This window comes from Ictidomys tridecemlineatus, chromosome 1 (genome assembly GCF_052094955.1).
Source record: "Ictidomys tridecemlineatus isolate mIctTri1 chromosome 1, mIctTri1.hap1, whole genome shotgun sequence".
In the NCBI taxonomy this organism is placed as follows: domain Eukaryota; kingdom Metazoa; phylum Chordata; class Mammalia; order Rodentia; family Sciuridae; genus Ictidomys; species Ictidomys tridecemlineatus.
In genome coordinates this window covers 29261908-29273198 of record NC_135477.1, presented here as the reverse complement: position 1 = coordinate 29273198, position 11291 = coordinate 29261908, and the positions used below count along the sequence as shown (strand labels likewise).

At 50.0% G+C, this 11291-nt stretch overlaps 1 protein-coding gene and 1 long non-coding RNA gene across 4 annotated transcripts; one reads left to right on the top strand and one right to left on the bottom strand.

Moving 5' to 3' along the window:
- The first annotated feature begins 685 nt into the window (after positions 1-685).
- On the top strand, positions 686-9672 carry LOC120885749 (uncharacterized). Of its 3 annotated transcripts, XR_013430927.1 has the most exons (3): positions 686-1346; positions 3028-3102; positions 3784-9672. It is a non-coding gene; the product is annotated as an uncharacterized LOC120885749 (long non-coding RNA). The 3 variants fall into 3 exon arrangements; XR_013430930.1 differs by lacking the exon at positions 3028-3102; XR_013430914.1 differs by lacking the exons at positions 686-1346; positions 3028-3102 and adding an exon at positions 3111-3466.
- Positions 712-3001, bottom strand: Frat2 (FRAT regulator of Wnt signaling pathway 2). The gene has a single exon (XM_005343065.5). The coding sequence runs from the start codon at positions 2770-2772 to the stop codon at positions 2083-2085; it is 690 nt and encodes a 229-aa protein (XP_005343122.4). The 5' UTR covers positions 2773-3001; the 3' UTR covers positions 712-2082.
- Positions 9673-11291: the final 1619 nt, after the last annotated feature.

The following is an 11291-nucleotide window of genomic DNA, read 5'->3' as shown; positions in this document are numbered from 1 at the left end:
CTGGCCTCAAACTTGCTATTCTCCAGCTTCAGCTTCCCAAGTCTTTGGGATTTCAGGTGAGCAACTGTGTCCAGCTAAAACTGTTTTTCTTCCCCTAGGCTATAGCTCCAAGGAGTTAGTCTTAAAAGGAGAAAATAGGCAGGCTTTGCTATTCTTCACCCAAAAAAAATTCAGAGGAAAACCTATCTCCTGCTGGGCACAGTGGTGTGGCACATATGGTACATGTCTGTAATCCCAGTGACTCAGGAGGCTGAGGTGGGAAGATTCTAAGCTCAAAGCCAGCAATTTAGGGAAGCCCTAAACAACTTAGTGAGAATCTAGTGAAAATAAAAAGGGCTGGGAATGTATCTCAGTGGTAAAGCACCCCTGGATTCAATCCCTAGCAACAACAACAACAAAAAAAATGAAAACCCATCTCCCTCTAGACCCAGTGTTTCTTTGCCCTCCCGTCCAGAAAATGTTTCTGGAATATGTTTTCCACAAAAGGAGTAAGAGCCCACCTGGCAGCTCCTAAAAACCTGGACTCAATTTTCTGATTGTGCAGAACATTAACCCAGGAGCACTCAAGGGCTGAAACTCTACAGGGATACAATGGTGAGCCCCAGCCATTTACCTAGGTCCCTCTAATTAAGTGCATTCTTCATTAATAAGGGTATGCCCTATAGGCTTTTATTTCCCTTCCCCATTTTCCAACAAAAAGCCAAACCATGCTTCAAAACAAAAATCAAATTTATTCAGCAGACATTTTAATTAAGAAATCCTATAAATCAGGACCACCACAAGTTCAGACACTCCGTTGCGAAGTGTACAGTCAATAGCTACATCTGGAGGATGAACAAGCCATTGAATCTTTAAAAAACTGGTTTAGCTACCTTAAAGTTTGGGGGTGGCACCTTACTAAAGCGCCATCAAGTTTCACAAGGGTAAAGCCAGCAGTTTCTCCTAGAGGAGAGTCACATTTTTAAAAGTTTCAGTCACTCACAAAGAAGAGCTGGCAGGCAGGAGGAAAATAACTGTGCATGAGGAACCGCAGAGGCTCAGGCCCACCACTCCAGAGGGCCAGAACAGAGCAGAAAGGCGTCCAGGGCCTTCATCCAACCCCACAGAAAGGGCAGAGTAAGAAAGGTCGGCTGGGAGGACAGGAGATTGTTTATGACCGTTTCTGAGAAAGCTAATGACATGGCCAAGAGTAGCCCTGCAAGAGGAGGAGTTCTGGAAAGAGGAAAGTACAGAAAAAGCAACTAACTCTTCTCACACGTCCCTCCCTGCCTGTGTGTCCTCAGGAGACTCCAAGCGGTGGCAAAGCACAAGACAGAGTTCTTCTTGGAGAGAAAAAGACACCATGGGTGAGTTAGCTCTTGCAGGAACCCCACTGCCTCTCACTTAGAGCATAAACGTGACCTTCAACCACGGGTGGCAAGGTCAAGTCATTTAAAAGTCCACAATCAAATTTAACTCTCCCAACTTCGAAATTATGTCCCTCCCTCCCATTCCGTAAGTGGAGTCTCCCACCTCCTCCAGCCACGGATTAAGTGGAAGAAAGGAGGCGATGCCAACCCACCCAATGCCAAGATTTTATATTCTTCAACCCAGAATTTCTCTGCACAGCAATTATAGCACCATTTTCAGTAAGCTCCTCCACCGGAAAATAACGAGAAAATGTATCCATATCACTAGTTTTCAAGTATTGTTAGAAAGCTCTCGCGATTCCCGCCCCTTTCCAGCCCTATCTTTAAAACAATCCAAGCACACGATGCCCACAAGGGCTAGGTCAGGTACAAGTGGATGCAAGTAGCTGCCATGGGTCCCCCAGTTTATCCCAGGTCCTTGGCCCGGGGTGACTGGGGAAATTCTCACGCGACACGGACGTGCCTTGGTCCGTGCATTTCACCATACTTGAAGTTCTCGGACAGCACTGCCCGGGCCGGTTCCATTTCTGGGTTTAAGATTTTTCCAAGCGCCTGCGTGCAGCCTAAGCTGTAGCTCCCAGGAGTAGAGGCCGAGGCTTCAGATCAGGGTTGATGGGAGCAGGACGCAGAGTAGTACGCAGCGGCGTCCTTTTCCTTCTCCAGGGGGCCAGGGTTAGAGCAAGGCGCTCGAGGTCTGCAGGGCGACGGGGTCCGGTCCGCTGCGTCCGCCACCGGGCCCAGAGGCACCGGTGGGGCTGGTGGCCGCAACCGCGGCGACGGCTCTCTGGAGCCTCCTCACTGCTTCCTTAATGAGGTTTCCCGACAGCACGAGCTGTTGCAGGAGGCGGTGGGGGTCGTCATCGCCCGCGCGTGCTCCGGCCTGGGTCCACCGTCGCTGTTGAATGCGCCGGGAGGCGCCGGCGCCACGGAGCCATCCTCGCCTGCACGGCCCGGGCAGTGCGCTGGGGCCTGAGGCGAGCTCCGCCACGCAATAGGGCGCAGCGCGACCCCGCACGCGACCGCGGTCCCCGAGGGCACAGCGTAGGGCTCCCGGGGGCGCGGGCCCCCCAGCTTCGGCCGACGCGGGCCGCAGCAGCAGAGGAACGGCCGGGGACCGGGCCTTGTCTGCCTGCAGCGCCGCCGGGGGCTGCAGCGGCGGCCCTGAGGACACGCACGGGGAGGCCGGACTGTCTTGAGTCGCGTCCAGCTGCAGCGTCTGGCCGATCTGGGCCACCAGTCGGTCCACCTCGCCCGAGCCGCCCAGCGTCACCGACTGCTCCAGCAGGAGGAAGCTGTCGTCGTCCTCCTCCTCCCCCTCCGCTTCCTCGCCGGCTTCCTCTTCCTCCTCCCTCCGGCACGGCATGGCCCCCTCCCGGGCACCCGAAGCTCTGCGGGCGTCGCGGTGGCTCGGCTGCCCGCGGGTTCGGCGGGCCGCGGCACCGGCAGGCGCGGGGCGCCGGGCGGAGGCTGAAGCTGAGGCCGGGGACTGGGGGATGCGGAAGCCGGGTCGGCGGGGTTGTAGCGCGGCGCGCAAGCAGCCGGGGGAGCCGGAATCCTGCCGGCTCGGGTTGATTTGTAAACAATGGATGACGTATGTGGGCCCTACCATTGTGCCTAGCCGGGGTGAGGCGCGAGGAGACGCCAGAGCGCGGGACTCCGGGGCAGGGCCTGGCCGCAGCCAGAGCCTTCTCAGGTGTGTGATGGCTATCTGTCTGTGAGGGGCTCCTGGGCGTGGTAGCCACTTTCGTCCTGAGCGGCTCCCCCCAGCACTATGAAAAGATACACACTCCGGGCGGCCACAGTTGGTTTCTCCCACTCACAGACACACCCACCCACACACCCAACCCCTCCTCCGCCGCGCCTGCTCCCTCCCCACGTGTCAGCACCGCTTGGGCCCGCCCTGCGTTCAGCCTAACTCTGCAGTCACCCACCCCAGCGCTGAGGACGCAGGCCACACCGGCCAGCCTGCAGTATGGAAGTGGGGGCAGGGAAGGGAGGAGGGAATCGCGAGTGAAGAAGGCACACTTTTAAGGAAGGTGCAATGGGTCCTGTCTGGTGTAAGGGAGTTTCCATTTCCTCTGACTAATCTAAGTTCCATTTCTTGGCAGAAGCCTTGCCCCTTTCCACTTCACCACCCATTCCCGCCTAGCGACAACCAGGCTATTGACAATGCAGTACATCAACCTGCCCGCCTTCCTCCAGCCAATAGCAGGATCCCACGAAGGGAGCGTTGCCCCTTTGAATTCTCAGGCCTGATCAGCTCGTGCCAGTCCTTGAACGAACCTATGGTTGCGTGGCTGCTGTGCCCATTTGAGCTGGCGGGCAGCCATCTCCTTGTTTCCAATAAATATCTTGGTTGAACCTCTGTTTCCAGTGTGATCGATCTGCTTTCATTGGTGCCTTGACTCAGATGGGGCTCCCCTGCCTTTAAGTGGAACCCCCGTCCCACCGGAGATCACCACCTGAGCGGAGACCACTTCTTCACATCCACCATCAGCCTACAAATGGGTGAGTCTCCCTCTCCGGACTCCTAAAACCCGTGAGGCTCAGTAACAGGGAACTGTCAGGCAGTCCTTGTGTTGTTTCGTGGAGAGGAATACACCCCACCCAGACCTTCACAGTTGCAGTGGTCCTCTTGGAGTCATTCCCCTTCCTTACCGGCCTCGGCGACCTTGAGAACTGGTAAACCCCCTCTCCTCCTCGAACTTGGATCTCCTCCTCCCCTTCTCTAGTTCCAAAAAGCCTGAGTCCAGGCGACCCATAGCTCCCACTGCCCTCTGGGTTCCCTCACTGGCAGATACCAATAACTCCCGAATCCTCTGCCTGAGGTCCTATTTTAATATTTGGCTCAAGTGGGACGCCTCTCCAGTCAACATATCATACCCTCCTCCCTGCCGGCAGACTCCCCTCTCAAATGCCTCCTCAACAATTTGGACACCCTCAGCCTGACCCCAGATATCAAGCCCAAAAATTTGATAAAATTTTCAACTCAGGACTGGTCCAATTTTCCCTTAGATAACCAAAACCAATTGGCCCCCTTATGGGTCCTTAGACCCCTGCCATTTTGTAGAATCTCTACAACTATTGGGAGCAATCGAGAAAATGGTAGAGATTTCATATATTCAAGCTTTCTCTCTCCTTCGCTTGACTCCATCTCTCTGTACCTCTTGCAACCCAAAGCATGTCTTTTTGGCTTATACCTCCCCCACACCTTTCTGCTTCCTCACCGACTGATTTCCATCCAGCCAATGAGCCACCACCATATTGGCACCCAAATCCCTTCCCTTGCCCACACCATCCCTGCCCCTTTGCCTCCTTCACGTTCTTCTCTGGGCCCTGCCTCACTTCCTCCTTCAGTCCTTCCACTCCCCATTCCCATGCACAGTCTGTCCAGTCACACCCTACTTCAATCATGGCTCCTTTTACAGAGGTTGCTGGGGCCAAAGGGATCCTTAGGGTCCTCATCCCTTTCTCCATAGCAGACCTTTCTCAGACTGAAAAATACTTGGGTTCCTACACCTCCAACTGCCTCATACATAAAGGAGTTTTAGTACATACATCAAGCCTACTTTTCATGACATTTAGACGATCCTGGCCAATACCCTTCTCCCAGAAGAACGCAGACAGGTCTGGGAACAAGCCCGTAACAATGCTGATGAGATCCATCAAACCACCCCCGTCCACCTCCTAGGTGCCCAGGCAGTTCCTGACCAGGATCCTAACTGGGACTACAATACCACTGCAGGATTGGCCCTGAGGGACCAATTTTCCACCTGCCTAGTTGTAGGACTCAGACGGGCAGCTCAAAAGACGGTAAATTTTGAAAAACTTGAGAAATCATTTAGGATAAAAACAAGAACCCTTCCACCTTCCTAGATAGACTGACTAAGGCTCTCCAGCAATATACTAATTTAGATCCTGAAACCCCTGATGGGAGACAGCTTCTAATGACCTATTTTTTCTCCCAGAGTTACCCAACGTTAGGGCAAAACTTAAAAAACTGGAACGGGGACCCCTCAGACCCCTTGACCCCTCAGACTGAAGTCCTGGCCACAGCCTTTAAGGTATACCATAACTGGGATGAGAAGGCCAGGAAACAAAACCCCAGTTGCTGGTACAGGCTCTATGGGGACCTACCCCCACGGACCTCTTCGTTTCTGGCCAAATGCCCACCACCAAAGATGCCTCTTGGGCCCTGCTTTAAGTGCGGGACAAAAGGACACTGGGCATGAGAGTGCCCTAATCCCAGGTTACCTACTTGTCCATGCCCTAAATGCCAATTAGGGGGTCACTGGGCCATGGACTGCGCCGGCCCCCAAAGGGGAGCTGTGTCTGCCCCAAGCCCAGGTCTGGATCTTTTAGGACTGGCCACAGATGACTGAATGGGCCTTGGGACTCCCTCCCCAATGACTACTATCACCTCTCAGGAGCCCAGGGTCACTATTATGGTGGATGGATGCCCAATTAACTTCCTTTTAGACACAGGGGCCACTTATTCAGTCTTGAAGGAGTTTTGGGGACCCACTCTTCCATGCTGTTTCTGGGTAAGGGCACAAACAATCCTTCCCCGCAAAACCCCCACTCTCTCTTATAGGTCCCACCATCCTTTCTCCCACCAATTTTTGGTAATGCCCCAATGCCCCATTCCCCTATTGAGAAGGGATATCTTAGCCAAATTCCATGCCTCCCTCACATTCCATCATAGCTTCTCTTTTATCCTCACCCTTGCAGAAGCAACCCACATGTCCACAGGCTCCCCTCCTTCTCCCTCTCCGGAGGTTAAATCCTCAAATTTAGGACACTTCCACCCCCTTCTCTGGCTCAATGTGTCCCTCTCAGAATTCGTCTTAAGGACCCTCAGTATTTCTCTTGTCAACCTCAATACCCTCTTCCAACTAGCAGTCTTCAGGGCCTACAGCCCATTATTAAGGACCTATGGCACAAGGGCTTAATAAGACCTACCCACTCCCCTTTTAACACTCCTATTTTGGCCGTAAAGAAACCTAATGGATGGTACTGCCTTGTACAAGACCTGCGAATCATTAATGAGGCGGTCAGACTCATTCACCCTCTGGTGCCAAATCCCTACACTATCTTCTCTTCCATTCCTTGCTTCTCTTCCCATTTCTCAATTGTTAACCTAAAGGATGCTTTCTTCACCATTCCCCTTGCTCAGGATTCTCAGGACATCTTTGCCTTCATCTGGACCGACCCTAAGACACATCATTCCCAGCAGCTTACCTGGATGGTCCTCCCTCAAACCTTCAGAGATAGTTCACATATCTTTGGCCAAGCCCTGGCACAAGACCTTTGGGGTCTTACTCTTCCCCATTCCACCCTTTTGCAATATGTGGATGATTTACTCTCTGTAGTCCTTTCCTACCTATCTCCAAGAGTGACACTGTCTCCCTCCTGAATTTCCTCACCAGGGGCTGGGATTGTGGCTCAGTGGTAGAGCGCTTGCCTAGCATGCATGAGGCACTGGGTTCGATTCTCAGCACCATATACAAATAAATAAAATAAAGGTCCATCAACAACTTTTTTTTTTAAAGAGAGTGTGAGAGTGAGAGACAGAGAGAGAGAGAATTTTTTAATATTTTAGTTTAGTTTAGTTTTCGGCGGACACAACATCTTTGTGTGTATGTGGTGCTGAGGATCGAACCTGGGCTGCACGCATGCGACGGGAGCGTGCTACCGCTTGAGCCACTCCCCAGCCCCATCAACAACTTAAAAAAATTTAAAAAAAAAAATTCCTCTCCAAGAAGGGCTACCGGGTCTCCCCTCAAAAGGTCCTGCTCTCACTATCAGCAATTACCTACTTAGGAGTCCAGGTGTCTCAGGGAAAAAAAGGCCATCACCCTGGACCAGAAACAGTTGATTCCAAATTTGCCCATCCCACTCACCACAGAAGATATTCTCTCTTTCCTGAGGCTGGCGGGAAGCTTCCGAGCCTGGATCCTCAATTTTTCCCTTTTAGCTGCCCCACTATATGATACAGCAAGGGGAAAATCATTGGCGACCACCCCTAATGCCATCCGAGCTCCATTCCACAAACTTTGGTACGTCCCTTGAGGCCCCCACGCTCTCTTACCTGACATTCATAGATTCTTTGTTCTGTATGTCCTAGGGGTGCTAGGCCAACAGCAAGGACCAACATTTGCTCTAGTAGCCTATCTATCCAAACAACTGGACCCTACCGTCCAGGGATGGACCTCCCTGTCTCATAGCTCTGGCAGCCACCTATGTTTTGGAGTGTCAGATGGGGGAGGGGTTCAGGATAAGGCCTGCCACCATGTTGCATCCCACCAGAAAGCTCTTAAATCTGTCAGATGGGAGTCCTTACCCAAGGACACCCTTCTAATCCAGATCATTAACACCACTCATCATCTGAGGCACTGGGTTATCCCACTGACTAACTCCACATTGGCTCAGGGATGCTGGCTGTGCCTCAAGGCAGGATTCTTTCACTAGTTGCCAGCCCAATACAACTAAACTCCTCATTGGTCAATGGCTCACTGATCCTCAACGAAACTACTTCCACAACAGTTGACATCTCCCGAAAACTTTCAGGGGTTCCCCTTTATCAGGTTGCCGACACATGTCTCAACTCCTCCGGGAATACGTCTGTCAGTAACTTACAAGATGAACAGTGTGCTCAAATAATTACCCATAGACTATCTCCCAAGCCCTCTTGTCCACCGACCCCTGAGGCATCCTTCTTATGCGGGACATCTGTGTACCATGCTTGCCCCCAAGATGGAGCAGCACATCCACACTAACCCTTTTATTCCCATCCATAGATGTTGTCTCAGGAGACAAGGACATTCCCATCCCCCTCATGGCTCACATAAACCCCGTCACAAACGAGCCGCCCAACTTATCCTCTTACTGGCTATTCTGGAAATAACGGCAGAACTGGCTACAGGCACAGCAGGGATGACGACGTCCCTTACCTACTACCACCAGCTGTCTAGCCAAATCTATCTTACTCTCGAAGTCAGCTAGATTCTTACAAAACCACCGCAGCTTACACTTGCTTACAGAGGAGAAGGGAGGACTTTGCCTATATCATTTCAGGAAGAATGCTGTTTTATGTTAATCAGTCAGGAGTGGTAAAAAATAAGATCAAACAACTACAAGAGCAATTAGAGAAAAGGAAACAACAGAGGGCCCAGTCCTCTCTATGGAATATGTCTCCAGGTTCTATTATCAGTTGGGTCCTCCCATTACTTGGCCCTCTAATTGGGATTTTGTTTGTTTGTTTGTTTTGTGCCTTTCTATCCTGTATCATAAAATTCCTACAAAATCAAATAGGCAGAATATCTAATCAGACCTTTAACCAGCTTCTCCAGGATTACCAACTATTTGCTACCTCAGAAGACACCTATTCCTCCTGTGAAGGCCTCACCAACTGCTGATGGAACTTTATCACTTTGAATATGGAGCTACAAATTGGAAACACAACTGGAGGAACTTCACTAGCCTGTCACCCAGGGTTTCTAGGCCCATTCGCCCTCGGGTGCCTCCTCCTGACTGCTGGCCTTTTCTCAGCCAGTCCCCCTGCTGGACTTCCTGCCAGAAGCTAATGTTGTGTCTCCTCTTTCTTCTTCTCGTTGCCTTCGGGTGTCTTCGGTGTCTTTAGGCTCATCATGTGGCTCACCCAATTCGTGGAGTTCACGGAGACCCTCTAACAGGACAGCTGGCTGATTCCCTCATTTGCAGCGATGAGGGTTGGATGGAGACTATCCATGATCTGTAGCTTCAGGGAATTTTCATGGATTTCAGCCCAGAGGAAATTTATGGCTTCGGTGCCTGGGTCTTCACAATGATGCTTCTTCTCTCTCTGTTTCCAGACATCCCTCCCCTCCTTTTTCCACATCTTCCCACGTCAGCAGGAAGTAGCTAGACTAAGTCAGTGCCCCCATCCCCAATTTAAAGCAAAATAGTGAGGAATGTTAGGTACCAGGGAGTTTCCATTTCCCAGGAGAAGCCTTGCCCCTTCCCACTCCACCACCCATTCCCACCTAGTGACAACCAGGCCATTGACAACACAGTATGTCACCCTCCCCACCACCTTCCACCCGCCAATAGCAGGATCCCACGAGGGAGCATTGCCCCTTTGAATTCTCAGGCCCGATCAGCTCGTGCCCGTCCTCTAAGGGACCTACCTCACCCAGTGCTGATGGAGGCACGGCTGCTGTCCCCACTCGAGCAGGTGGGCAGCCGTCTCTTGCTTCCAATAAATCTCGTGGTTGAACCTCTATTTCCGGTGTGATCGATCTGCTTTCAGGTCGGAGGTGGGGGTCACAGATACGTCCCCATCCCCAATTATTGAAACCTCCCGGGCAACAAAGCGAGACAAGGAACGACTACTGCTTGCTTGCCTGGAGAGTTGCTTGTGGTTTTTGTTTGTTTGTTTTTAAGTTTCTGAAGTGGCACCCCCTTTCTCCACAGAAAAGTCTTTACTGGGCTTCTCCAGAAATCTTCACCATGGCTGATTTTAGGATTGTCAGCAAAAGAGTCTCTACAAGAGTTCAATGTAGATAAACTTTCTATTTTCGTGTCGCCCTGTTTGACTTTGCCACTTGCCAGGAAGAAACCAGCATTCCAGGTGCTGGACACCCCCCTACTAGTTTCTCACAAACATGATTCCAGTATAGTAGTTTGTAGAAATGTGTAAACCAGGCCTCTGGCCTTGAGCTGGGCTTCACAGAGATGTCTACATTTCTAAGATAAGAGAAGGTACCAATTGGGCTCCATGGTAACAGCTGGCAGGGGGAGGAAAGAAAGGGGAGAAGAAGCTCTTTCTTCTCAGGTGCTGTCCTTGAAGGGTTAACTTGCCCAGAACAGTGAAGGAAAAAGCTGCTTTTATGTGAACGTCTGAAGACTGTGAACTTCTGAGCCCCTCCCCTTACACGCTGGGTATAAAACTTTGAAACTACCTGAGCTCGGGGTTCAGGGGATTGATTGATTACAGCAAAAGCTGTGCCCTCTGAACCTGGATGCAGCCAAATAAGACTGTTTCCTGCTATCTTTGGTGCCTTGCCTCGTTTGTCCCTACTACAATTCAAATAGAAATATAGGAGCTGTGGAAATTTTCTCAATTATAGGACTCAAAACATGGTTGAACAATTTTTTCCCTTAGGTTTCTTTTTTCTTCAGGATTTTTTTCTATAAAGAATGTTATACATTTTTTTTTAACTTTGTATTGCAACCAGAAGCCTTTTTTCATGTTATTCATGCACTTTGAAAACATTTTAGTGATTACGTACATTTCCACTAAATATATGTAATTGTTTAAATTCCTTTAACGTTTGCTGTTTCCCTAATTTCCCTGTTGTAAATGAGTGTGACTTAACGTTTTTGTCCATCAAACTTTTCCATATTTATATTTCTTAGAGCGTGTTCCCAATAGAATTTTAGGTCAAAGGATATGGATATTATTTTAATGTTTTTGATAAATACATGAAATAACTTTCTGAGATTTGGGTAAATGTCCTCCCCTATCATTGTGCTAGTGTACTTTATTTATTGTACTTTCACCAACATTTAATTGTTACTGAAATTTTTTTTTGCTGATTTCATAGGTGGAATTGGTATCTTCTGTCAGTTTACAATTTTTTATTTTAGTTAGAGCAGTTTTCTAAATGTTTGTTAACCAACTGTACTTCCTTTTTGTAAATCGTTCCTAATAAGTTTTTCCTAGAGTTTTTCTATGTCTGTGTACCAGAGGTTAACCCTTTGCTTTCACTTTTTACTACAAATATTTCATCAGGGGTTTTTTTGTTGTTGTTGTTGACTCTCTAAAATTTTTTTTTTAATCAGTTTAACAGAACATTTTAATGTAGTCAGATCTATGAAATCCTTTCCTTTGAGACTTCT

What these genes read in the sequence shown, in the direction of transcription:
- Frat2 (XM_005343065.5), bottom strand. Translation starts at nt 2,772, where the DNA reads ATGCCGTGCCGGAGGGAGGAGGAAGAGGAAGCCGGCGAGGAAGCGGAG.